We start from the raw sequence: 23,981 nt of genomic DNA, 5'->3' as shown, positions 1-23,981 counted from the left end.
CTCAAAGTAGTGCCACGAGCCAAGAGACAGCTTTAAATTAATTTAACTTCGGATGTGGTCGATGTGGAAGATGCTTAAAATTCAATACACGCACTTTGCAGCCAAGAGTCTTTTATAAACTTGATAACACTCGGGGCCCTGTCGCATGCGGGCTACTCTCTCTGTGCGTGTGTGTGCGTGTTTGCACGTGTGCTTGTGTGCGTGTGGAGGTCTTTAACAGAAACTGTCAGCCGGCTGGGAATTTTAATTTAGAACGCAAACAACAAACAACAAACATCAGACGAGGCGGCACTGAAAACATCGACAGGCAAATGCTGTAAAAACATTTAAATTAACGTCTCCTTTAAAACGGTTGACACTGTGCGTGTGTGTGCGTGTGTGTGTGCGTGTGTGTGTTGGAAAGGCATTCATAAAACGAGCCCATAAATGGCAAAAGGGTCACACAAACACAAACGCAAACACGCACGCACTGCCACACAGGCATGTCCATAAAGATAAAGACCATAACGTTGCCATAAACCGAAAGAGTCCTCAAGCATGTGTGAGTGAGAGGGTGTGTATGAGTGTGTCTGTGAGTGTTGAATGTTGTGTTTGAGTTTTTTCTCTTCACTAGGTAATGTGGCTGGTAGTCATACACACACACACACGCAGGCAGGCATACTTACCCGAAAATGGACATTGAGCTGAGTGAAAACAATTTGCACAGCTGGCCATTGGGGCGTATGCGTAATATTGCTCATACGACCCACTGGCTGTCGAATGCAGCGGCTGCAGCCAGACGAGACGACCCAGCTGTGTTTACAGACATTCATAATAAACCTTTATTCATCATTATATAGTTAAATAACATTTGCATCTCTCTCGTACATTAAATGTATTTAAAAATGTTTTCATATCATTTTGTTTTCTTTCTCTTTTTTTCTGTTTTTAAATAAATATTTGTGAACAATGCTAAATGAAAATTTAGCCATAATTTGTAATATAAACAATTTTTTGGTTATTTTCGTATGCATTTATGCGTGTATTATTTTTTAGGGGCAATCGTTAGTAATTTTGCATTATTAGCTACAATTAAACTAAGCTCTGAGGGCTAACAATATTTATATATTTATATATATATATACGTTTCTATTATTACTTTCTTGAATTTCTTTTTGGCAGAGATATGTTTATTTTACAGTTTACAACTAGAAGTAGCACGAGCTCTAAACTATTTATTTATATACACACATATATTGCACGTTTCTGGTTAATTTAATTTACTTTAATTTATAATTATTTTGCTGCTCTTAAGTTCGTTTTCGTTTAGTTAAGCGGCTTAGCTAAATCATTCTGTGATTTCTACTTGAAATTCAAATTCAATTGATGCTAAAACACATGATTTACAACAAAATGGCAACGCTGCTTGTTTAACTCTGTACAGTTGTAGGTGTGTGTGAGTGTGTGTGTGTGTTGTGTTTGTGCAAAATATTGACAACATTTGGGGCTCATTATTGTTGCAAATGTTTTGCGCTCGTTTTGCGTGGCTAAACGTGGCTTTTGGCTTTCACTGAAATCAGGCGTTTTAGCTCTCGATTATTGGCTTTAGCGCATAATATATGTATGTACATAGCTATATATACATATGCCTGCATGCATATGTATATGGATTTGTTGATTAGTTGCTATAGTAGTACAATTAAATTTCATAAAGTCTTTCAATATTTAATATCATAACATAATCATAAACTAATCAATGGAATCTTTTAATCAGAGAACACATGCCATCTCTTTCTCTCTCTCTCCTCTCTCTCTATACAGAAACCTCCTTGGTATATTTGGATCGATCGTTCAGATCGAGCACCAGCTTGTCGGGCCGCTTGGGTCGGCCGGTGCCGGCGCTGCCGCTCGTCTTGTCCGTTTGGCTAGTGGAATTGTTCGATGCATTGGACACATTGCCCAGCGACCTGGTCGCCTCGGCCGTTGGCTGTGCCACGGCCTCAATATCGCTATCAGCGGCGCCGCCGCCGCCGCCGGAACTGGCAGGCTTTGCCTTGTACAGCGCAATGTCGTCGGTGGAGCGAGCCACCTGGGTCACAGCGATGCTGACCTCCACCTCGGCGCGGTCGAGCAGCTCGCTGCTGCGCGCCTGCCCGGAGAGCGGCTGGGGCGCGGGCTGGGTGCAGCTGCCGCTGCGCCGTCGGCCGGCGGGAGGCGGCTTGTCGCTAAGCCTATACTTACTTCTACAGTTATCACAAATTTGATACGAAATGCTGACCTCGGCCTCGAGCAGGTTGCGCGGCCCGCGCTTGCAGCTGGTGGGCGGCGTATTGGTGGCCGCGGTGCGCACAGCGGGCCGCCGGCGCTGCGCTTGGTCGAGGTCCTCCGACTGCGAGCACATGCAGTCCAGCTTGATGTTGGCGAAGCTGAGGCTGCCCTCCTGCTGGGGCGAGCCGAGCTCCTCGCAGGCGGTGCGCGGCGGGCAGCAGTAGTAGTGCTCCTTGGACGCGTCCAGGCACCGACTGCAGATGATGTGGCCGTCGGCGCTGCGCCGTAGCAGCTGCTCGCGGAAATCGTCGCCCGTTAGCTCCGTGTTCATTGACCGCTCCTCGTAGGCGGTTGTCGGCGTGGGCGTGGCCGAGGATGGTGGCGTCTCCAGGACCATGGTGGGTATGCTGCCACGTGCCGTCGCCGCAGATGCTGCTGCCCTGCCATTGGCATTGTTGTTCTGCTGCAGCTGCTGATTGTACTTCTGCATCTCGGCATTGAGCGTGAGCAGGGGCAGCGCCGTTTGGCGTGCGGCCGCCGTCGCCTGGCCGGTGGATGCGTGCGTGGCGGCAGCGGCGACCATCATCATGCCGCCGGGCGTCTTCAGGCCGTCCAGCAGGCTCGATATGGTCATCACGGCGACGCCCTTGGGTGGGGCCATGTCCTGGATGCGCTGCAGCTGCATGCTCAGCTGGCGTATCTCCTCGAGCGCCTCCTGGTCGGACAGCTTGGTCTCTGCAAAGGAAATGATTGCTGGATGAAGTCGTCGGGCCGCAGCCCCATCAATTATCCTGCACAAAAAGCAAAGGCAGAGGTAGGGGCAGGGGCAGGGGCAGGGACCGAGGCGAAAGTGAAAGCGAAGCGTCGTTTACACGCCGCCGCAGCTCTCAACTGGCAAAGTTGCCAGCCGAACAAGTTTCGCACTAAAAAAGTTGCGTCTCGTGTCAGAAGTTGGCCGGGGCCCGGTTGGGGCTGGAGTGGGGCTCGAGGACAATTTAAATGCGTATTCCTGTAGCTGTGGCAGCCAACAAAACATGCCAGCATGGAAATGAAAATGGACGCTGTTGCGGCTGTGGCTGTCGACTTTTATACAAGACAGCCTACACTTGCCACTGACTGTCTAAGTGTGTGTGTGTGTGTGTGTGTGTGTGTGTGTGTGTGTGGGTGGTTGGGTGGTTGGGCTGCCTCTGCTGTTTGCTCGATGATAAATGGCCGTTCAATTCAACTGAAAGCCTGTCAGTGTGATTTAAGTGAGTCCACTCAGCGCCACTTGACGCGACTTTCAAATGTATAACAACTGCAACAACAAAAAATGAATTTTTTTTTTATTTTTTGTTGCCGCTGGATTTAGATTTATGGCTGTGAAATTAAGCGGCAGCAGTGGGCCAAGAATTGAATTTATTATGTGCGTCTGTGGTGGGCTACACATATTTGCAACGAAAAAAATATATGTATATATGTATATATATTTAAAATTTAACACACAAAAACAAATTCACATGAATATAATCTAACAACTTTGTCTCTAACTGAGCGGGTGTGTGTTGGTGTGTGTGTGTGTGTGTGTGTGGGTATATTTGCGGCTTTGTTATTGTTTAATTTAAATATGCAAATTGAAGGCAGCTAAAGCAGCAAGAAACGAATGCACGCCATGAAAGAGCGAGAGAGAGAGAGAGAGAGAGAGTGAGAGAGAGAGCTGGAAATTTAACGCACAATTTACGCAACCGCAAATGCGTCTTGCGGTCGTGCCGGGCAACGCCGGCATAGAAATACGAGCAATAAAAAATTAAATATAAAAATGAAAGCGCCAAATGAGAAAAGGTCGCTCATAAAGCATTAAAATATAAAGCGTCGCTCAGCCTACCGCCCATCCACCTCAGCCCCGCCCAGTCCAGTTGGCAGCCTGGCAATAAACTGCGATGGCAGCGCGGAATTAAAATGCGGCCTAGACAACAAGCCGCTCGTAACTGTTTTCCCAGCGACTTAATCATTTGACGTGCCACGCCCACGTGTCAAAACATAAAATGCCACCTGCGATTGCCCCACGTCCCTCCGTCTGTCCGTCCGTCAGTCCGTTCGTCTGCCTCGTCTTGCTGTGCTGGCAAAAGTTTTGGCTTCTATCTAATTTGTAGCTCGCCTCAGTTTATCATGTCGGAGATTTGCCGTTTATGCCAGCGACATCCTATCAAAAGGACATCATCAGGCATCGAGCGACTTCGGGGAATAAACCCTTAACAAATTTGCCGCCTCTTGTGTAGTGGCTTCTAGATAAATAAATGTAACGTTTGGCATCTCGACGAGGAAGTTAACGCTAGGCTGATTTCAGTCACAAACAAGTGAGCGCTTGAGTGCTCTGTCCCACTCTCTCCTTCACTCTCTCTCCCTCTCGCTTAGGTTAACCGCATCAAGCATGGAGGACATTTTGCGCACATAAATCAAAGCTGAAGTTGACATAAGATATCTGCGAATACTTGAGCATATTCATATACATAGACACACGCACACACATATATATACATACATGCATATATATTTATATATAGGTTTATGTGTGGCTAGACAGGAATGTCGGCATTAAGCTGACGCCAGCCACGCAATCAGTTTATTTTTTAAATCGTCCGACAAAGTGCCATAAATAAAAGTCAAAATGCCACAGATGAGTTGACTTAATCAGCATCCTTGAACTGTGTGAAAGGACGAAATGCGTGGCCCGATCATTTGTCAAGCGTCTCGTTAGTCGTAAGTACATATATCGATATGCAGTCCAGTGCGATCCCTGCTCTGGTCTGGTCTTCTCCATAATGATGCAATTATGCTTACCCGCCGAGGTGGTGCCAGCTGCTGGCACCGTGGACGTTGTCATCGAGCTGGGATGGGCGAAGGTGCGCACCTGTGGTCGAAAATTGAATTTGGCACCCGATGCCTTGGCGCCCATGCCAATGTTCTCCTGATGCGATTTACCGCTGCGCAGCACAATGTACACCTGTGGGCGAAGAAGAAGAAGAAGGGAGAAGGTAAAATGGTAACAACTTCATGCCATCGGGCGCTACGCACCTTGCTGCCAAAGATGAGGGCGAGGAGCAGCGTCACAGTCAGTTGCGTGTGGCAGAAGAAGATGATGTAGAGCAAATCTGGATTGGCCGGCGATTGCAGAAAGAGCCTGAACAGAAAGAGAGAGAGAGAGAGAGAGAGAGGGGAAAAACACAGAGGGAATCATTGTAAATGCTAAATCAAAGAAAATATGAATCGTAGAACATCGAGTGGCTGCCTCTACTTACATGGACACATTGAGGAAGCAGGTGAGCAGAAATTCATTGTAGATGGCCATTGAGATGAAGCGGCTCTCGTTGAACTCGGATGGTGCCTTCCTGACCATAATGCAGAGCCGGACGCCCCAGGCCAAGAACAGAACTTCCACTGTTCGCGAGCATATGGAAATGAGAGAAGCAAAGTGAAGTGAGCTGAAGTGAATTGTAGCGTTTGCTTCTGCATTTGCAGGGCTTTTAGCTTTCGTTTGCTTTGAATTTCAATTTTAATTAAAAACTCTTCAATTAGAGAGAGTGAGAAAGAGAGAGAGAGAGAAGGAGAGCTGCCTAATTAGACGGCAATGCCTACGAGCCTTTTAAAATGTTATTTAACATAATTCTCAGATGTTCACAGTGAAAGAGCATATTAATAAAGATATCACACACACACACATACACACACACATACACACGCACGCACACTCGCACTGCGTATTCAATTTCAATTCTGATTCTGTTGCATACTTTTCAGCGCAAAGTAGCAGAATTAATGCACTCAGCACGCAGCTCTTTGCGTCGCTTTTAATGCGCATTTCGTGCTGTCCCATGTGCACTGTATTCAAATTAAGTTATTTATGCACCGATTTCTGCTCTCATCGCTCTACAGGCGCTGTCCCTGTCTCTGTGCCTTGTGCATAAAACAAAAAATGAACGTAAACTGATATTTTTCCATTTTTCCTGAAGAGCAATATTCGTTTATATTATAATACTATTGAGTGAAATATAAGCTCGATAGAGTATGATGGCCTGGTCACGGTCATGACCAGCATGCTGAACCAGTGTTGTCAGCTGCTGAAAGCAGAATATGCTGGGCCAGAGGGAAAATGGAAGAAATCCTACTAAAAGTAGTAAATTTATTTAAGAATTATTATTTACAGTGACCTTTTAACTTGCTCATTTTACAAATAAAAAAAAACCTATCAAAAATCAATAAAGTATTTGCTCTAAATAATTTCTCTAAGAGATTCCTCCCAGTATTTATTCCAAGTATTTCCTTTAAGTATTTCCTCTAAGTATTTCCTTTAGGCTTTTCTGCATCCATTCAAGTATTTTCTCCAAATATTTCTTCAGAATATTTCCTAAGAGTACTTCCGCAAAATATTTCTCTTCTAGGTATTTAATCCAATTCGTTAATGCTTAGCTGAACGATCACACACATCACTTCACTTTATTGCGCTTTACGACTGAGCCCCACCAGGCCTGGGCGACTGAGGAAATGCTGCAGCTGCTGCCCTTTATATAGGGCGACTAGCACTCACAGCCTAAGTCGTGCTCAAATGTTGAGCCCAGGTAGAGCTCGTTGCAGTCGAGGTGAAAGTGACCAATGGCAATGGGAATGGAACACTCTCTGCTTCGTCAAGCACTCCAGCTTGGTTTCACTCAAATATAAATGCCAAATGAGTACTGCTGCATACCTATGTATAAATAACTGAAATGATCTTCTGTAGCTCTTCTTCGTCCCTTGCTCTTGTTGGGTAAACAGACAGAGAGACTGTGAGATAACTGCAGCAGTTATTCTCTCACTTGCCTCAGGCAAATAAATCAAATAGAGCTCTTTCTGAAATCATATTCCAGGCATATCTTAATTTTGATTCGAGTCGATGCAAACTCAATTTTGTTTGTCATTGAATGAGTCAGTTAATATTTATGAATGTTGCAACAGGATTCGTCAGAATGGCTGAAAAACAAGCAAACAATAAAAGCAGCCATACAATGGCTCTTGAGTTCAATATATGCGATTCCGATGAATAGCTCCCTCTCTCTCTCTCTCTCTCCCACCCTCTCTCTTGGAAGAGAAAGGTGCGAAATCGAAACATACTCAAGCCTTGAGAAGCTGAAGAACTCTATTGTTCGTGAGTGGGCCAAAATATTGGCAAGTCATTGCGGGCTGTTGTTACTTGACCGTCTGAAGGCCATAGTCAAGGCAAAAGCAGTTCATATAAAACCGAATTTAATTGATTTTAATAATGATTTACTTTGAGTGATGATTACTTTGCTTTACTTTGAAATAAATAAAAAAGCAATTTCCAAATCGTTTTTTAGCAGATTTTTCCTGAGTTACATTTCAACTGCCTATTCCTGTAAAGTAAAGTGAGTTTACTGAAACCAAACTTTATGTCTATTGGAATTTCATAACAATATATTTTAGCAGAAGGAATTATACAAAAATATTGCTTTATTCAATATCTACCTAAATCTACCTAAAATCTTTACAGATATTTTCCCTTTCAACCAGCTTGCTCATAAATGCATTTATTGCCCAACTAACTTTTAAAGACTCGGCTTATCTTGTTTATATTCCATCAGCTGCAAGTTGTGTCTGCTCTGCTTTTTGTCTGGCAATTTTTTGCTCAATCATATTGAAACACTTTCACCTGGCTGATAAATGCCGAGTTTTTACCTGTTATATTTGAGTCAAACATGTACTCGAACAATTTTGTAAAAAAATTGAATATTTTATAGCAAGTTTTTGCTGTAGCTGATTCAGATTTCATTGAATTTATTTTATTTGCTGTAAAACTTAATAATGTTAATTCAAACAGATTTTAAATACCAGGCACTTCAATGGATTTCTTTAGCTTGAATCCATTATGTTTTGGTGCAATTAATTACGTAGTATAAATAGCTGGAATTGAACAGCCATTGCTGCAGAAATCTATTCTTGAAGTGGCTCTTGCGATGCCCTTAAATGCGAGAGCTTGAAAAGAGACTTTGGCAACAAAGCTAGCATTTGTTGAATGGCAACTTTTGCACTATGTTTGGATGACTTGCAATTTGTGAATAAGCCTTTTACACTGCCCGAAATGCCTTTTGACGCATCACAGTGCAGTGTGCAGCCGGCTCGCACAAAAAGTCGAATTTAGCTGCAGTGGCCGCCCTGGCCTGGACTCTCTGAATCGCAGCACTCTGTGGCCTCGTGGCTGGATTTTATGTTAAGCCAGTAGCAGCACACACCCACACGCACCCACACACACACACACATGCATACGTTTCCTACTGCCTGCCGGTCAGTTGTCCTGGCTACGTTGGCATTTCAATATTTTTCTTTTGTCCCGGCACACGCTGCGTATGCGTAATACTGCCTGCTGCAGCATTTCCGTTTTACTGCTGTTGCTGTTGTTGTTGCAGCAGCTTCGCTTTGTGCCTGGTTATTCGAGAGTTGCGCATGATTTAAAGTGGCTGCTGGATCAATCAAATGTGCTTATGGTATTTCGTGTCCGGCCCATCAAAGTGCTTTGAATCGCCGTCTCGGTTTACTTACTCGAGGTGAATGTGTAGTCCCACCAATCGGTTTTGCATAGAAACGCCTTCAGGTCGTCCGCCGTGCGGCCTACGACTACGTCCGGTGGCGATACCAGGGTGCGCACCAGCAAGCAGGTCCCAATGGCCCCACAGATGATGCCCAGCCGCTTCAGCAGCGCCGCGTCCGTGATTTTGACGGCCTTCGCCGAGCGCACGCGAAATATTACCGAAATGCTGCACAAGACGATTCAGTTGGGCGTAAGAGCAAGAAAACTGTGTGCATGAGAATGAAGCTGGCAGCGTTGCCCACTTACCGCCAGGTTTTCAGCATCAGAGCTCCGTAGGTCAGGGAGAAGCCAATCTCGCGCAGCCAGATGCGAGCCGTGCACGTGTAGAGATTCGGGTTCGGGTACATCACGATGTTCTGCAAGTATGGGCAAATATGCAAATAATTTAGTCCACTCACATGGGTTTTTGTTTCGTTTAGCCACTTGGAATTGCAAAAATGAATTCAGTTGTAGACGCAACGTCCTGTGACAGGAACAGGAACCAGCAAAAGGAATACGAATGCGAGTGCGAGACAGGAAACGCAACCTGTGATGTCTTCTATTTCTGTTTTCTCATTTCTATTTATTTTTTCTATTTTCTGCCATTCGAGCATAACTAAAGTCAACAATTCTATATTTTGTTGGCAATTTATTTTCATTTATACTAAAATATTAATAAAAGTGTAGCAAAGGCAGGAGCAGGAGCAGAAGTAGAAGTTGTTGATTCTAGCACAGTTTAAAAAATCATAAAGCATTCTTGCTTGTGTCTTTGACTGAGGCTTCCGCCCCTTCATATAAATAGCACAATATATCTCTTTTGTCTGCGAATTTTATATACACATCTATCTGTGTGTGCTATACATTCACTTGTGTATGTGTGTGTATGTGTGTGCTAAACGATGAACTCTCGTTTAAAGTTGCTTATTCTGCTGCCACATTGCCGCATTATTTATGTGTCACGAGCCATAAATCAATCAAATTAAATTGTAAAGCAATCTATTTGAATTGCGTCTGCTGGTCACAGCTACGTGCCATTCTTTTCGCTCAGTGTATGTGGCAATAGATATTCATAGCCTCGGCTACCTGCGAGCTGTGCAAATGATGAATATGACAATTTGAACCCCATAAAGAAATCAATTTTGTCCTAAGTAAACTTGTGTGAGCGATGCCTCAAATAATATTCAATAAATATAGAAATACGTTAGCTTTGCTCATGCGCTGAGGATTTTTAGCAAAGGCAATATTTTAGCAAAGTTTGCAGTGTTTTTTTATATTTATATATATATACTAGCAATATTTATGATCAAAGTACGTAAAAATGTCTAAAATAAGTTTTCTTTCCACTTAACTGAGTCAGTGCCAAATATTTCAGTTTATATATCTATCAGTCTTAAAACTGCTCTGAAGTCTATTGACAGCGCATATATATATCTCAGCTATATCTCAGCTCACATATGCCATTTATATTTACTCCACAAAGCAAGCACTATTTTATTGCAAGCATTGGCTATCTAAAAACTAGCCTTTTTCCTTGTTCTTATTTGTTTTTTTCTATACTTATTTATACTATATCCAATGAAACACTGAGGTGAGTGTGATTTGCATAACATCTAGAGGATTTTATGTCTTTTCCACGTACAGAGTATATGACTTGTGTTATCGGCTATGTTGTTGACTTTTTATTTATTATGTCTCCGAACGAGGGTACGCAAAAATTTGTTGCTAGCTTAGTGCTGCGCAAGTACCACTCGACGTCGTCTGAAGGAGGTGTCTGTGTTGTAGTGAGATGCTCATGTGATTCTTGAGCTGGCTTGAGAAGCTTTAGGGAAAGGCGGCTTTATGGTTGAGCTCAGTAAATCAGCATATTCCACATTATTGAATAACATATATAAATTGTAGATGTATGTGCATATAGTCCATGTGGATATTTACTATTGATAATGGAAATTTACCTTATCAATATACATTCCTCTAATTTGGATTCACATACAATTTTTGCTTAATTTATATTGCCCAGAAATTAATTGAATTCTTTGCAAAAATTGGTATTTAAGTAAATTAATTTTAAATCTATTAAAAAAAATAAAATAAAATAAAATAAATATTTTAAATTATTTATTGAATTAAATAAAAAAAAAAATAAAAAAAAAACAACAATATATATATATATGTATAAAAAAAAAATAAAATAAATAAATGAATTAAGTAAAAAATAAATTAAAATAAATAAATAAAATAAATAAAATACATAAAATAAATAAATCAAATAAATAAATATTAATAAATAGGAAAATAAGAAATAAATAAAAAAATTGTTTAATATGTTAGCATTTTTTTGTTTTTTTTTGTAAATAAAGACAGCAAAATAATGGAGTAATATATATATATTTTTAACTTTGACTTTTTGACTTTAATAAAATATCTATTAAATTCGCATTCACTTATTGAATTTGAGTTAATTTTTCTACATTTTCCCATCAGCAGCTGGCCGTGGGAAAAGCAGACTTAATTTGCAGCTGCTGACAGAGCTGTGTGTTTGGTCGCCAATCATTCAGACAGTCAGGCAGTCAGACAATCGGACGGACAGCCAGTCAGTTAGACAGTTTGTCAATCAATCAGTCAGTGCATAAAACTCTTTTGTGGAAATAGACATTTCACTCAGCATTCAGAAATCAGTCAATCAAAAACGAAAGAAAGCTCGCTTCCCTTTAATGTAATGGAGTTCACTAAATTGTCGACTGTGCCGCGTCAGCTTACGTCTAGTTTTAAGTCAGATTAAGTGTATAATCGCGTTAGCTTACCGTGCAATAGATGAAGAAGGCGCCCAGTGCGATGACCCGCAGCAGGGCCGGGCTGGCAGCGCGCACCACCTGTAATTGTTAAGTGCTTAGAGTAAAGTTGTCGAATGGAAGATTTGGCTGATTTCGGATTTGATGAGTGAGTCAAGTGTGGCGCGGTCTATTAAAGTTAAGCACGTCACGTGGAGCTTAGTTGAAATTCAAATTGGAATCGTCTGCTCTACACAATTGCGCACAGCCAAGCAGAACCGCAAAGCGAGTTCACATGCCAGAGAGCGTGAGAGGGATTTAGCGGCATTTAATTAGTTTGGGTCGGACGAGAGAATGAGGAATAGAGCTGGAGACGGAATCGCATTTGAAATAAAAACAGTTTAGTTGGCTGACTGCGCTGATTCGCACCACTGCGACAGACAGACAGACAGATAGACAAAGACAGTCACAGACAGCGCAGCAGTGGGGATTTAATAATTCACTCTGATTACGCACAGAGTCACACAATGTCCTCGCATGGACATGGCAAAGTTCAAAACGGTTTAAGGCTATACGCCAGAGACAGTTGGCCGCACAGTCTGCTCCATGGACGCACCTAATGAGCGCTCCACTGATACCGGACAGGCCGCAGTGCAGTCTGGAGCTGGCTGATGGCTCTCTGCGAATGTTTGCACTTCCGTTTATGCGGCACAATATCCGTTGTCGAGGACACGGACGTGAACATGGACACGGACGTGGACACTGGACATTGGACATTGGACACGGGCAGCACGTACAAAATTAACTTGAAACTAACAATGCTAAGCAGCTTAGCATTCCAATGACAGCAGCTTAGGTTGGCTGGCCTCTCGCCCACCGACCGACTAAGCCATTTGACAGCGGCGACTTGCCAAAGGCGCCAACGGCAACATCTCTAAAGCCAACCCAATTCCCAGACTGAGTCTCACGCTCACTCTCACTCTCACTCTCAGTCTCAGTCTCAGTGAGTTGCCTTCTCAGTGCCGGCTTATAAAAACTTGTGCTGGCATTTTAAACAAGAGTGGGCGTGCCACTTAATGCAGTGCCAGCAAAGTAATTCTATTTGGGTACGTGTGGGCACCCACCTTGACTTGTTGATAGCGAAAGGTGAACCAGGCGGCGGGTGGCAGCAGACCGATGACAATGCAGGCCAGGGCCAGGATGCTGGAGCGCATGGGCCAGTTGAGGGCAGCGATGCAGGGTGAGGCGTCCTCGCAGGAATCACAGCCCTCGGCACAGGGCAGGCACTCGTATTCGTTGTTGCTGTTGTACGTGGAGTTTTTGCCCTGTGTAAATGAGAGTTGTTGTTGTTGTTGTTGTAGTTGTGGGTAAATAATAAATGAGAGCTGTTTCTCTTTATTTCTATTTTTGTATATTTGTTTCATTATTTTCTTCTTCTTCTTTTTTTTGGGTCAAGCATTGCCAATTACTGCAACCAGTTGAGTCAGCCATTTGGTGCCTTTGGGCCCGGCAGGATAATGGTAATTTATATGACAACAATTGAGTTCAACGTACCAGCATCAGTTTCTCGTACTCCTCCTCCAGCAGGCTGCCGTTGAAGAACTTGTGCTGCGAGGCGACGTCGGGAAAGTAGAAGCCCTTGCGGCAGAGGCACTTGTAGGAGCCGCGCCGAAAGCCCAGTCCCATAATGGCCTCGCACTGCGCTTGCGATAATCGGTGAGGTGAAAGTGGAATTGAAAACGAGAGTCAAAGAGAGAGAGAGAGAGAGAGAGTGTAAGTGACTGCTGATTGCTCTATAGAGTGGCTTAAGTACCCACCATGGTGGTGCGCTGTTTGCACTTGTCGGTGCCGGCAAAGATGTTCAGCGGTCGCTTGGTGCCCGGCGTGTGCCGCTGCGGGCACTGGTCGATGTCCACGCGCCGCAAGTCGATATCGATGCCAGATGTGCCCCTGCAAGAAGCAGACGGAAGACGATCAAAAATTGTTTCGTTTCTGTTTCTGTTTCGGTTTCGGTTTTGTTTGTCTGCCGTTTATTAATTTGTCAGTTTAACAATCAACTGGGCGGCACTTAAGCCAAATGGCGCCATTTATAAAAATCAATTCAATAAAACGTGCACAGCGCCAGCAGCTCAAATATTTATGTATGCGTAAGTAAACATGTGTGTGTGTGCGTGTGTGAACTGGGGTTAGGGCCAGTCTATGCCAGACCAAAAGGCCATTCTCTGCCCAGCCACTGACTGGATCGCATTCTGTATTTCTTTTCTTTCTTTTTTTGCTGTAATGCGAGCGATAACAAACAATAAATTCCGCCTTTGATTGCGCGACTCTGTCTGTGTGTGTGTGTGTGTGTGTGCGTAAGTAGTAGATGAAAATAGAAAGGATAAAGGATAAAGGCCAGGCGGAAACTAACAAGCGTGTTATGGTTCCGGTTTCGCAATGAAAATGAACGCAAAAATGAGAGAGAGAGAGAGAGAGAGAGAGAGAGAGAAAAAGAAAATCAGAAATAGTAGAAAATTATTTTCTTGTCGTTCCGCTGTCGTTGCCTGCCTTGTCGCTTCACAAAGACATAAAGCCATGAAAAGGGTGCACCGAGTCCGACAGCCAGCCCAGATGACTCGCAGCCCAGAATGTCTATATGACGGCCCCGGCATGGGCAGTCGGCAACACCCAATTACACGCATTCCCAGGCAGGACAGCGCTGAGCAGCCAGGCAGCCGGAACCCATCGAGAATTTTACGCATAATCCAAGGTCCGTCTGCACAGTGGGCCCAGAACAATTCGATCGTACACTTTGATTGGCACTAGTTATTTTTTTCATTATTTTTTTTTATGCATACTCGTAAATATCAAAATAATAGCAACCAAGATTCAGTTATCTAATCTCTGAAGCTGCTTTAAAATAGTTTTTTGTTGACTTTCACTTTGTTTATGTCTTTGAATATGCACTTGTTTTTATTCACTTTATTCAGTTTTATTCACTTTATGTATATTTAATAAAGACATGAATGCAAACGGCAAATATTTATTGCGAAGAAAAATCATATTAATTAATTCATTTGTATATTCATTTTCTTTCTTTTCACTTGGTTACAATAATTTGCATCTTAAATATTCATTTACAACAATGAAAAATATTTACTTTTTAATTGAAATGCTCTTAAAATAGTTTCAAACAGATGTTTAATTAAAATGAATTTATATATAAAATATTTATAATTTCTATATAATAATATTTTATATATAAATTTTAGTTATTATACATTTTTTATAATATATAAATATTTGTTATTATACATGTTTTTATCATTCATTAATTTAATTTAAATATTAAAAAATAATTCTATTATATATCTTAAATTTATACTGCAATATAATATATATATAATAATATATAATATAATATCAACATACAATAACTTTGTTAGATAAACTATTTTCATTTGCAAGCAAATGTTTTAATTTTTGTTATAGCAGCTGGAAAATTAGCCCAAATATTTATTGCTGAATTGATTAAATAATTTTATTTATATCCCTTTTTTTTTAATTGTTTTAATTGATGCTTAATACTTCAAATATTGTTTTGGTTGATCGCTTACTAATTTCATCAGCATACAAAATTAAATTATTTCTCTCAGCTGGCATAATATATAATATAATATGCGTAAATTTGTTTATTTATATAGTCAGTATATTAATTTAATTGTAAGCCTTTAATCTCCAATTCAAATCTGCTGCTAAAAAAAACATGAATAGCAATATGCTAAAATTACATATTTGTTATTTCAACAAATTCGGGTGTTTGTCCCCTGCATAAATATGAACTATAAGTATTATAATTACATTTTGACATCAGCTACAACAAATATATTCATGTGCAATTTGAATTTGAAGGGACTAAAAAAAGCAGGTGAAGGCCCAATGTGTAATGGAAGCTTAGCTGACGTCAGGCGGTAGACCTTTTTTTGTTGGCCAACTCGCAGTTGGCCCTAATGTGAGCGTGTGTGTGTGTTTGGGTCCCTTGCCGTGTAGGGTCCGCAGTTTCATGCGCCTGTCAGTTAATATTGACATATCAGTTTGTATTTATTTGATTGTTTCTGACAACTTATTGATTGCGAAAAGGGATAACTGGGCCGTGTATGGCACGCAGCCGGACTACACAATGGCCATATTACATTATAATAATGATTATGTTAATTCTCCTGCAGTTGATCCCAACGCCTTTGTATGTCGTCCGACCGGGATCCACTTTTTCCTTTTCCCTTTTCCCTTTTTCTTTTCACACACTTTGCCGGCCTTTCTTATTTGCTTGCCTTTTATTTGCTGTGGTTACGTTCTGTCAGCGTTGTTGTTGTTGTTGCTGTTGCAGTTGTTGTTGCTGTTGACAGTTTTGAAGATAATTTGTAAACGGATATCGGAGAATAAGCTTATCGAGCTGTGCGGCTCATATTGATTTATTAGTTTGGCGCCCTCTACGTGTCCACGGGAATAGGAAGCGTTTTGGCCAATTTAATGGCCGACAGTCTCTCTCCACATCCTGCTGACGTGGCAATGTGTCCGGCTTTGCTGGCGTTTTCTTGATGCGGCTTTGATTAAGTGTCGCCCAATGCCTACAAATGAGCTGTCAATTAATTGCTGTTGTCAGATATTCCTGTTGCGTTGCGCTCCATTTAAATGGCATGGCCTAAGTCTGCGTCTGAGCCTCAGCCTGAGCCTGTTGATTTTCAATTTTGTTGCGAAAACCATGAGGTTTTCAAGTAGCTCGCCCCCTCCCGCTCTCTCTCTCTTTTACGACCTTTAGGCTTGTTCTGCTTGGCCGTTCAGCTGATTAGCATAATTGGTTTTTCCTCGACTCCAAACCAGAGTTGGGGCTTCCGTCTTCGAACATTTTCTAATTAAACGTTGGCCTAATGGCGTCAACAGCCCATTGAAACTTGGCCAAGCACTTCATTTGCGCACTTTAAGCGACTATTTATATTGTTGTCAGTGGGTTTTAAAGTGAGCTTCCTACAAATATTTGGCCAGACAGCACAGAGAAGACTTGCCGGCATATGGCTGTGTGTAACGAATACTTAAGCCACGGCGAGCACGTGCGCAGCTCACCGTCTACGTGCATGGCTAAAATGCATTTTTCGCTGCTTAAACAGAAAAACAAGACACACAAACACACACACACACACACATATATATATACATATAGAGAAGAGAGTATTACTATAGCACGTACGCTCCATTTTAAAATTCTGACAGCTAATACGCAGCTCACCCGCCCCTCCGCCAGCACTGCCCCGCCCACTCAAATCCGTGTGCGTGTGCGTTAGTGTTGAGTGCATTAAGTTTGCTTGTGCGTATTTTGGTTATGGCCACAACAGCATATCTATACACACACACACACACACACACATACATATATTCACAGTGGTGTGTGTGTGTGTGTGTGTGGCATATGCCAGTCTCTTTCACTGCTCAACGCACGCAAGTAGTTTGCAATCAGTTTGTAAACAACAACTCGCTCGTTTGGATTTGTTGCCGCATTACGTATACGCCATGTATGCTGCCATTTGCCAATATCTATATACATATGGCATACTACTTTTATGTGTGTGCGTGCGTGCGTGAGTGTATGTGTGTGGGTGTCTGTGCGAGACTCCATCTAATGCACATAATCAGCTTCACTTTTGCAGTTTTCACCTCGTTGACATTGTTGGTTAAGCCCACAGAAATTCGGTCATCGTCGGCCTAAAAGTTGATTCCGAAACTGTGTTCAGCCCCAAAAAATATTACATATTTCGGTTGCTAAGCCACATAACCTGCAGGTCAGGCCATTTGCATGCTCATATCAAATGGACAGAGCAGTAAGGTCTACGTCCAGCTGCCCAGCAGCAGGCAAATGGAATAGTTGACCGAATGAGCGCCATACGAAGGGAAGTTGATAGAAAACAGCAATTTGAGCTGGAGTGACTGTTCACTCTGGCTGAAGCCTCATTTAGGCTTTGGCTGATTAAAGTCTGCTCTCGAACTAATCTCAGGCAGCTTGCTCAGGCTTAAATTTGTTCAACTCTGCTCGGATGGAGGATGGACTAAGGCGAAACTTAAGTTTTGGTTTAATAATTAAGCTGTATTTTTTTTATATTTTCCGAAAGGAGAGCTCACATCAAATGGCAAAGTCTTTTGAATTGGAGCGTAGTTATACATATATATAATACATCTAAAAGAAATTCTCTCTAGCTCTAGCTTGAGTTCAATTAACACAGAGTAAAGCTGAAAGACTCGCCTCGTCTTGTCGTTTATATGGCATTTGATTTTTTCACCTCTGCAGTGCACGAAATAAAAATTTCAATTATACGAATGCAGCTGGAGAGGTGGGGGAAAAAATGAAAGTAAGTATGAAAAGTCTGTCAGGAATTGAAGGACGCGTTGTTTGTTTGCGTGCTTGATTTGTTTGTTAACAGTTTTCTCTTGTTATTGTTATAGTTGTTTTCTTTTTTTTTTTGCTCTTCAACTGTGTAACAGCATCGAAAGCTGTGCAGCGGACAGTTGTGACAGCATCGAAGGGCCAATGTTGCTGTCACTTTTGTTGTTCGCACTGCAATGCTGCGTATAATTGGCTGTTCGAAGAAGACACTGACATTGTTTACGGAAAACAATAAAAACATTGCTGGCAGTCTGCACCCAGCTCGAGCTGCAAGTCAGAACGAATGTCAACCATATCTCCCGGAGCTAAACTCCACTTAAGGGACAATCGCACAAATGCTCAGTCGACTCGTCTAAGAGTTAAATACTAGCAAACAAGAGATTCACACATCAACATCTTGCATTCATAATCATGCATATTCATGCACTGCAGCTCGACGTGCTAACAAGCCAAACCCAACTCAAACCCAACTCAGCTCAGCTCAGCTCAGTTCCTGGCAATACTTCTCTATCGTCGTTGCATACTCAAAGGAATGCTTATTGCAATATTTGATATTTCCGTTTCCGTTTGCCTCATTATGCTTTGTGCATGTTTTTATGTGTGTGTGTGTGTGTGCTCAAGACTTGTAGATATTGCAACATAAGTCAAATAAATACAACGCTGGGATTACTTGTAAGCCAGCAGGAGGGGCAGGGAGCAGGGCCACCCAGTCAGTGCCTCTTCTCACTCTCCCTCTCTGGTGTATTATTGAAAATTTGTTGCATGCAGCGCCCGCTAAGCGAAACTTAAATGAAATCCAATAAAATTATTGCCCCAGCAGGCATGCCTGAGCAGCTTGTCCGGGCTCGCCCGGCTTGTCCTTTCGCTCGGCTCGCAGCGGGTGCTTAATGTGATTTGTGCTTTATACTTATTTGCGTTTCAGTTTGAGGTTGACTTTGGGATTCGTTTGGGTTTGGGTTTGGGTTGGTCTCTTTGGGTCTGAGGTTGACTGTGTCGCATCATTTCGGTTAGGTTTTGCGCTGAACTGTCTGCTCGACGGCCCAACAAAGTGCCAAATAATTTCTAATATTATTAAGCTAATGTTTCGCCGGCAACAATGGCCCATTGTTGTGGGCCGCCTGCATTTATCATGGTATAACAGAGCATAATACATAAATTAAATCAATTAGCAACTTTCCGTGACGCCGTCTGACTGCCAACTTTTTCCGTCCGGCAGTTAGCCGCCACGACGTAAACAAATTCATTTTGCGCCCAGCTCCGCAACTAATGGAATACTGATAGCAGCCCATTATTAACACGATGCCAAGTAGCCAACTTTAGCTTCTGGCCAAAGGCAATGCAGCCGAGCTATGTGTGTGTGTGTGTGTGTGTGTGTGTGTAGCCTCATAATGGGGCATTTCAACTGAGTTATGAAACATAGCTGGAAGCGAGTTTTATGTATTTATATTACCATGAACAATTAATTATTCTAGGCAAAGTATTCTCCACTACTACAAAATTTATTTTATATAAACAATAGAGACTTTTAAGTCTGATTAAGCAACAGAAATTCTCAGAACTATACAAAGTTCAGCATTGACTTTAGATATAGTTTTTGGAATAAGAGTATTTAAACTTCAGCTGGCCCAAAATAAACTTTTTGCTATAGCTGGCACTCACTTACTCTCTCTCTCTCTCTCTCTCACTCTCTTTACATTTTATTTTTGTTTTGCCAAGTTGCCAAAATAAATGAGCTTTGTGTGTGTTTTTGGCTGCGGCTGCTGCAAGGCAACGCTGCACCTAAGCCAAACGAACTTTGAACATTTCGACATTAATTTTGTTGCATCCGTCCATTAGGCGAGCCAGAATTTATGTTGCAACTAATTGCAGGCAGTTACCGTGCTGCCGCGTTGCCTTTATATGCCCGCATGTGTGTAAGTGTGTGTGTGTGTCTAATGTGTGAAATTTATCGAGCGCGCAAAGTCAATGAGCATTAACTGGCATATCTAGCTAGGCATGTGCGGGCGTGCGCCCGTCTCTGCTTCCTCTAATTGATAACTTTCATTAAATATTGTCTGCCACACACACACACACGCTGCTGCTGCTGCTGCTGTCGCCCACCTGTGGCCCAACCGGCGCGTGGTTAATGAAATTTGCAACGCTTTGCCCGTAATAACACAATTTATTAGCAAAAGCCGCTGCGCTGCTTTAAGCTGTCAGCTGTCAGTGCTCAGTGCGAAATGTTGACAATTCAGTTGCTGCCGCTGCTGCTGCTGCTGTTGCCGGATACATTGTTGGCCATCACAGGGCGCAACGCCAACAAAGTCTTGACGGTTGACAAGCTAACTTGGCGTCAGCTAGTCTTCTATCAATCGCGCTGTAAGTAGCATCGCAGAGATCTACATAAGTGAGCTCTTTCATGATCGATTGGGCATGCCTCCTCAACAGGGCCGCAGCGCAGACGCTTCATAACCACGCCAGAGCCAGGCACCCAGCCAGATCCGCCCAAGCTGCGCAAGGTCTATCCCTGCTACTGTTACAGGCCGCCACAGCCCGGCCAGCGGACCACCGAGCACTATGAAAAGTATATGATTGAGCCCAAGGACATTTTCATACTAAATAAGTAAAGAGAAAATACTTGAAATGATCATATATATATTAAATATTAAATAATGAAAATGTAAACTAATAAAAAATATAAAAAAAAAAAAATAAATATAAATATATATATATATATATATAAAAATATAAGAAAAAAATGGCATATATAAAATAATTAAAAATATTAAATAATATATTTTATTTAATATAAGAAAAAAATAATAAATATTTATATAGATTAACTAAAAATATTAAATAATATATTTTATTTAATATAAGAAAATGCTTAACTTAATATTCTCTCAATGTCTCTCCTCTCTCGCTCTCTCTCTCTCTCTCTTTCTCTCTCTCTCCCTTATTCATTTTCTCAATTGTTATAATTTTTGCATTGATCTAGATTCAATCTCCTTTGATTGTCTCAAGTTAATTGAACAAATTCCAAGGCTTAGGCTTTCTTATTAAAATTCCAAATATTGTTTTGATAACTCCTAATTGCGCGGCATCAAACAGACGCTTCTTCTAATAACGGCATAATAAGACGCTGACTAAAAAACAGATTGCACGTTGGAATTTTGGTATTGTTCATTGTCTGTTGTCTGTTGTCTGTTGTCCGCTGTCCTCTGTCCGTTGCCTGGCAATAATTACAAATTATGCATGAAACGATGTGGAAGTGCGGACAGCAGCCACGACGACTGGTTAATTGTGCACAGCAGCAGCCGGAATGGGACACAGACAGTGCTTCTACCCCTCTCTCTCTCTCTCTCTCTCCCACCTCTCTAGCTCTCTCTCTCTTTCCACCTAGTCACTGTTCTCGGTTTTATTGAAAACCCTTGCCATCCTGACGCAGCGTCGGCATGTTCGCAATTTAGTCATAAACAGGAGAATGGCTTTCAGCCGTCATTATGCTGATGGGCATGCAGCGTCGTGGCACTCAGTTTGATGTTCTAACTAACTGTCCAGCTGGGTCTGCTCCAACTACAATCGACCCACCAGGCTGTGAAGTGGGCACAAGTTCTTCGCTCTATACGCTATAGCTAGTGTGGGGTAGCTTAGACATGTTGAAGCATAGATGAATATTAATTTGAATAAACTTTTAATTGATTCAAAGGCCTTCAGATGAGCTTGAGACATGGCATATGAAATATATTTTACAATAATTATAGTAAACTTTTGCTTAGCTAAGATCAATGCTTATGTGATTCCTTTGTTTTCTCCTCTCAAATCTGATTCCTCAATTTTAAATATAATATAATAAAATATTATAGTCATTTAGAGAAAGTTCTGCTTTTTCAGAAGAATTCCCTTTTTGTTTTTATTTACAGGGCATTACTTAGTCAATCACTATAGCGCTAATGGATTTTTTAAAATAATATATATTATATCACCTTCAAGTATGTAATATAATTTTATTCCGCAATTAAATGTATAATTTAAATTTATATTTATATATATATTTAATATACAAATTTTACGCAATTCAATATTTAAAATATTTTATTTATTTTTAATATATTTTAATTTTTAGTTTATTTATTTTATTTTAATTTATTTTTATTTTTAATGTATTTTATTTACATTCCTCAACAGAGCAACGCTTAGCCATTTTTGCCTCAATATATTATCATATCTCTCAGTTTTATTTCACATTAAGTCAAATGAAATTTGTACAGGGCATCGCCTAGTCGGTCACTCTGCGTGCTGCTTGCTCTTTTACTTGTCAGCATTTGCAATTGTTGTTTTAGTTCCAGTTATTGTGGTATTTGCTTGTCAAATGGCCTTGTTTATGGTAAAAGCCGTTCGGCCAGTTCCTTTGCAGATTTCAGTTTTGTTTTGTTTTTCTTTTCGCTTTTTATTTTGAGCTTGAAAATATTTGGTAATAGAGCGCCTGACACTTTCAGCTGATTTGGCAAATTTAATGCACGAACGGGAACAGCTTCTAGTTCGCATTGTTGTCTGCAGGCGCCGCCTCCACCTCTGCCTGCTTCTCCTGCTCCTCCTGCTCCTCCTGCTCCGTCGCCTGTCAGCCAAGTGAATTAATTAAATATGCTCAAAGTGCACTCGTCGTGCCCTAAGTGGCGCTCGGGCAAGGGAAATGCTTTCAAATTTATTGATTTGGCGAACCATCTCGGACCGACATCAATGAAATTTTCATTAAATTGTGTAACTTGTTTTACGCTCCTTCTCGCTCGACTACGGCTTCGCTCTGACTTTTCGCACAGTTGCCAACTTTTGCTTTAACATTCAATTGAGAAACTTTTACCAAAGAGAACTATGTTCCTCCTTCTCAAAAAAGAGATGTAGAGAATCAAGTGAAAAAACAAGAGCCTGCAGAAATTTTGTTAAAAGTAGTCTCTGAGCACGTCATAAGTTGCATAAGTATATAGTCTCCATGTTAAAGTATTCAGTTTGCCGGCGCGTGATTGAAATTCGCCAACAGTTGCCCAAAGTGGCTAAGCACTGCGTGGGCTGAGGGTGTTCGGGGTGTTGAGGGTGTTGCATGGCATTCAAGATCTGTGGCAATCGTTATTGCTGCTGCCGCTTCGATAGGCAGGACAATGGCACAAAGTGCAGCCACGCCCAGTCGAGCTGGCTGCATTTCATATTGTGGGAGCTGCAGCTGCAGCTGACAGCTGAGAATGCCGCCGAAACAATAACAACAATAACGAAAACAAATGCACAAAAACTGCGCCAATGGCAAATTTTGCAGCAGTTGCACTCGCCTGGCTTTTGGCCTGCAAATTATTTATGAAATGAGAAATGTAGGCAGCCGGCCGCGCCCACACTTCCCTTCACTACGACAGCATTGCACTGCAATTGTTTCCGACTTACTTGAAGTGATAGCTGCCATTCTCGTAGCCAAAGAACGGCACCGTGTAGGTCAGCATCCAAATGTTGCCGCCGCCGCAGTCGTAATAGGGCTTCGACCATCTGCCATCCTCGTACTTGACGGCCAGCGTGTCGTCCTCGACGCGTTCCTCGGTCCGGTTCGAGTACAGATGAAATGCTGCAAGATATCAAACAGGACGAAGGTTAATCGCTGATCAACAATGAATGCATCAATGAGTGCATAGAATAGCTAATGCAATGCATTGATGCTAAGAGACAATGTCCAAACGCCAGCTCGACCTTCGTTTGCATTCTCCCTTAGCTAACGACTCTACAGTGTTGTCGTCAGCTCTTGAGGTTGCATTAAAAATAGATTTGGCAGCTGGACATTATCTGTATACTAGGTACACCCTAATGCCAAGTCTTATGGATTGCATAAGCAGCTATCAACTGGCTGACATGGCAGAGAGGAAATTTTACTAATGAGAGATTGCGTAAGATTGCACAGGACTTGACTTGACATAGCCGGAGTGAATTGTGCAAGCAAACGAGA

General features: G+C 41.9%; 2 protein-coding genes across 3 annotated transcripts in view; one reads left to right on the top strand and one right to left on the bottom strand.

The window, feature by feature from the left end:
- Positions 1 to 898: 898 nt before the first annotated feature.
- The window catches only part of LOC108655110 (uncharacterized), a 45,187-nt gene continuing 22,104 nt past the window's right edge, over positions 899 to 23,981 (bottom strand). The window contains exons 3-13 of one of the 2 annotated variants that reach the window (XM_089260747.1): positions 23,432 to 23,606; positions 13,428 to 13,560; positions 13,165 to 13,308; positions 12,735 to 12,935; positions 11,644 to 11,712; positions 9,110 to 9,219; positions 8,815 to 9,029; positions 5,526 to 5,664; positions 5,302 to 5,407; positions 5,068 to 5,230; positions 899 to 3,000 (exon numbers count right to left, since the gene is read on the bottom strand). In XM_089260747.1, the coding sequence (XP_089116873.1) occupies positions 1,793 to 3,000; positions 5,068 to 5,230; positions 5,302 to 5,407; positions 5,526 to 5,664; positions 8,815 to 9,029; positions 9,110 to 9,219; positions 11,644 to 11,712; positions 12,735 to 12,935; positions 13,165 to 13,308; positions 13,428 to 13,560; positions 23,432 to 23,606 (2,663 nt within the window). In that variant the 3' untranslated portion in view covers positions 899 to 1,792. The remainder of the gene's footprint in view (positions 3,001 to 5,067; positions 5,231 to 5,301; positions 5,408 to 5,525; positions 5,665 to 8,814; positions 9,030 to 9,109; positions 9,220 to 11,643; positions 11,713 to 12,734; positions 12,936 to 13,164; positions 13,309 to 13,427; positions 13,561 to 23,431; positions 23,607 to 23,981) is intronic. The other variant, XM_018106823.3, reaches the window with a different exon arrangement.
- LOC149091047 (uncharacterized) lies at positions 20,209 to 20,668 on the top strand. The gene is made up of 2 exons (XM_089261868.1): positions 20,209 to 20,380; positions 20,450 to 20,668. The coding sequence occupies exons 1-2, from the start codon at positions 20,242 to 20,244 to the stop codon at positions 20,626 to 20,628; spliced, it is 318 nt and encodes a 105-aa protein (XP_089117994.1). The 5' UTR covers positions 20,209 to 20,241; the 3' UTR covers positions 20,629 to 20,668.

The sequence above is a fragment of the Drosophila navojoa genome, chromosome 5, assembly GCF_054131105.1.
Source record: "Drosophila navojoa isolate 15081-1374.11 chromosome 5, UAZ_NAV_1.0, whole genome shotgun sequence".
In the NCBI taxonomy this organism is placed as follows: Eukaryota; Metazoa; Arthropoda; class Insecta; order Diptera; family Drosophilidae; genus Drosophila; species Drosophila navojoa.
Note: the sequence above shows the minus strand (reverse complement) of the source record. Positions and strands in the feature narration are given on the sequence as shown.

Bases quoted from the DNA above. Each gene is read 5' to 3' on its own strand.
- LOC149091047 (XM_089261868.1), top strand. From the start codon at position 20,242: ATGTTGACAATTCAGTTGCTGCCGCTGCTGCTGCTGCTGTTGCCGGAT. The intron at 20,381-20,449 runs GTAAGTAGCATC...CCTCCTCAACAG, and splicing joins AGTCTTCTATCAATCGCGCT to GGCCGCAGCGCAGACGCTTC.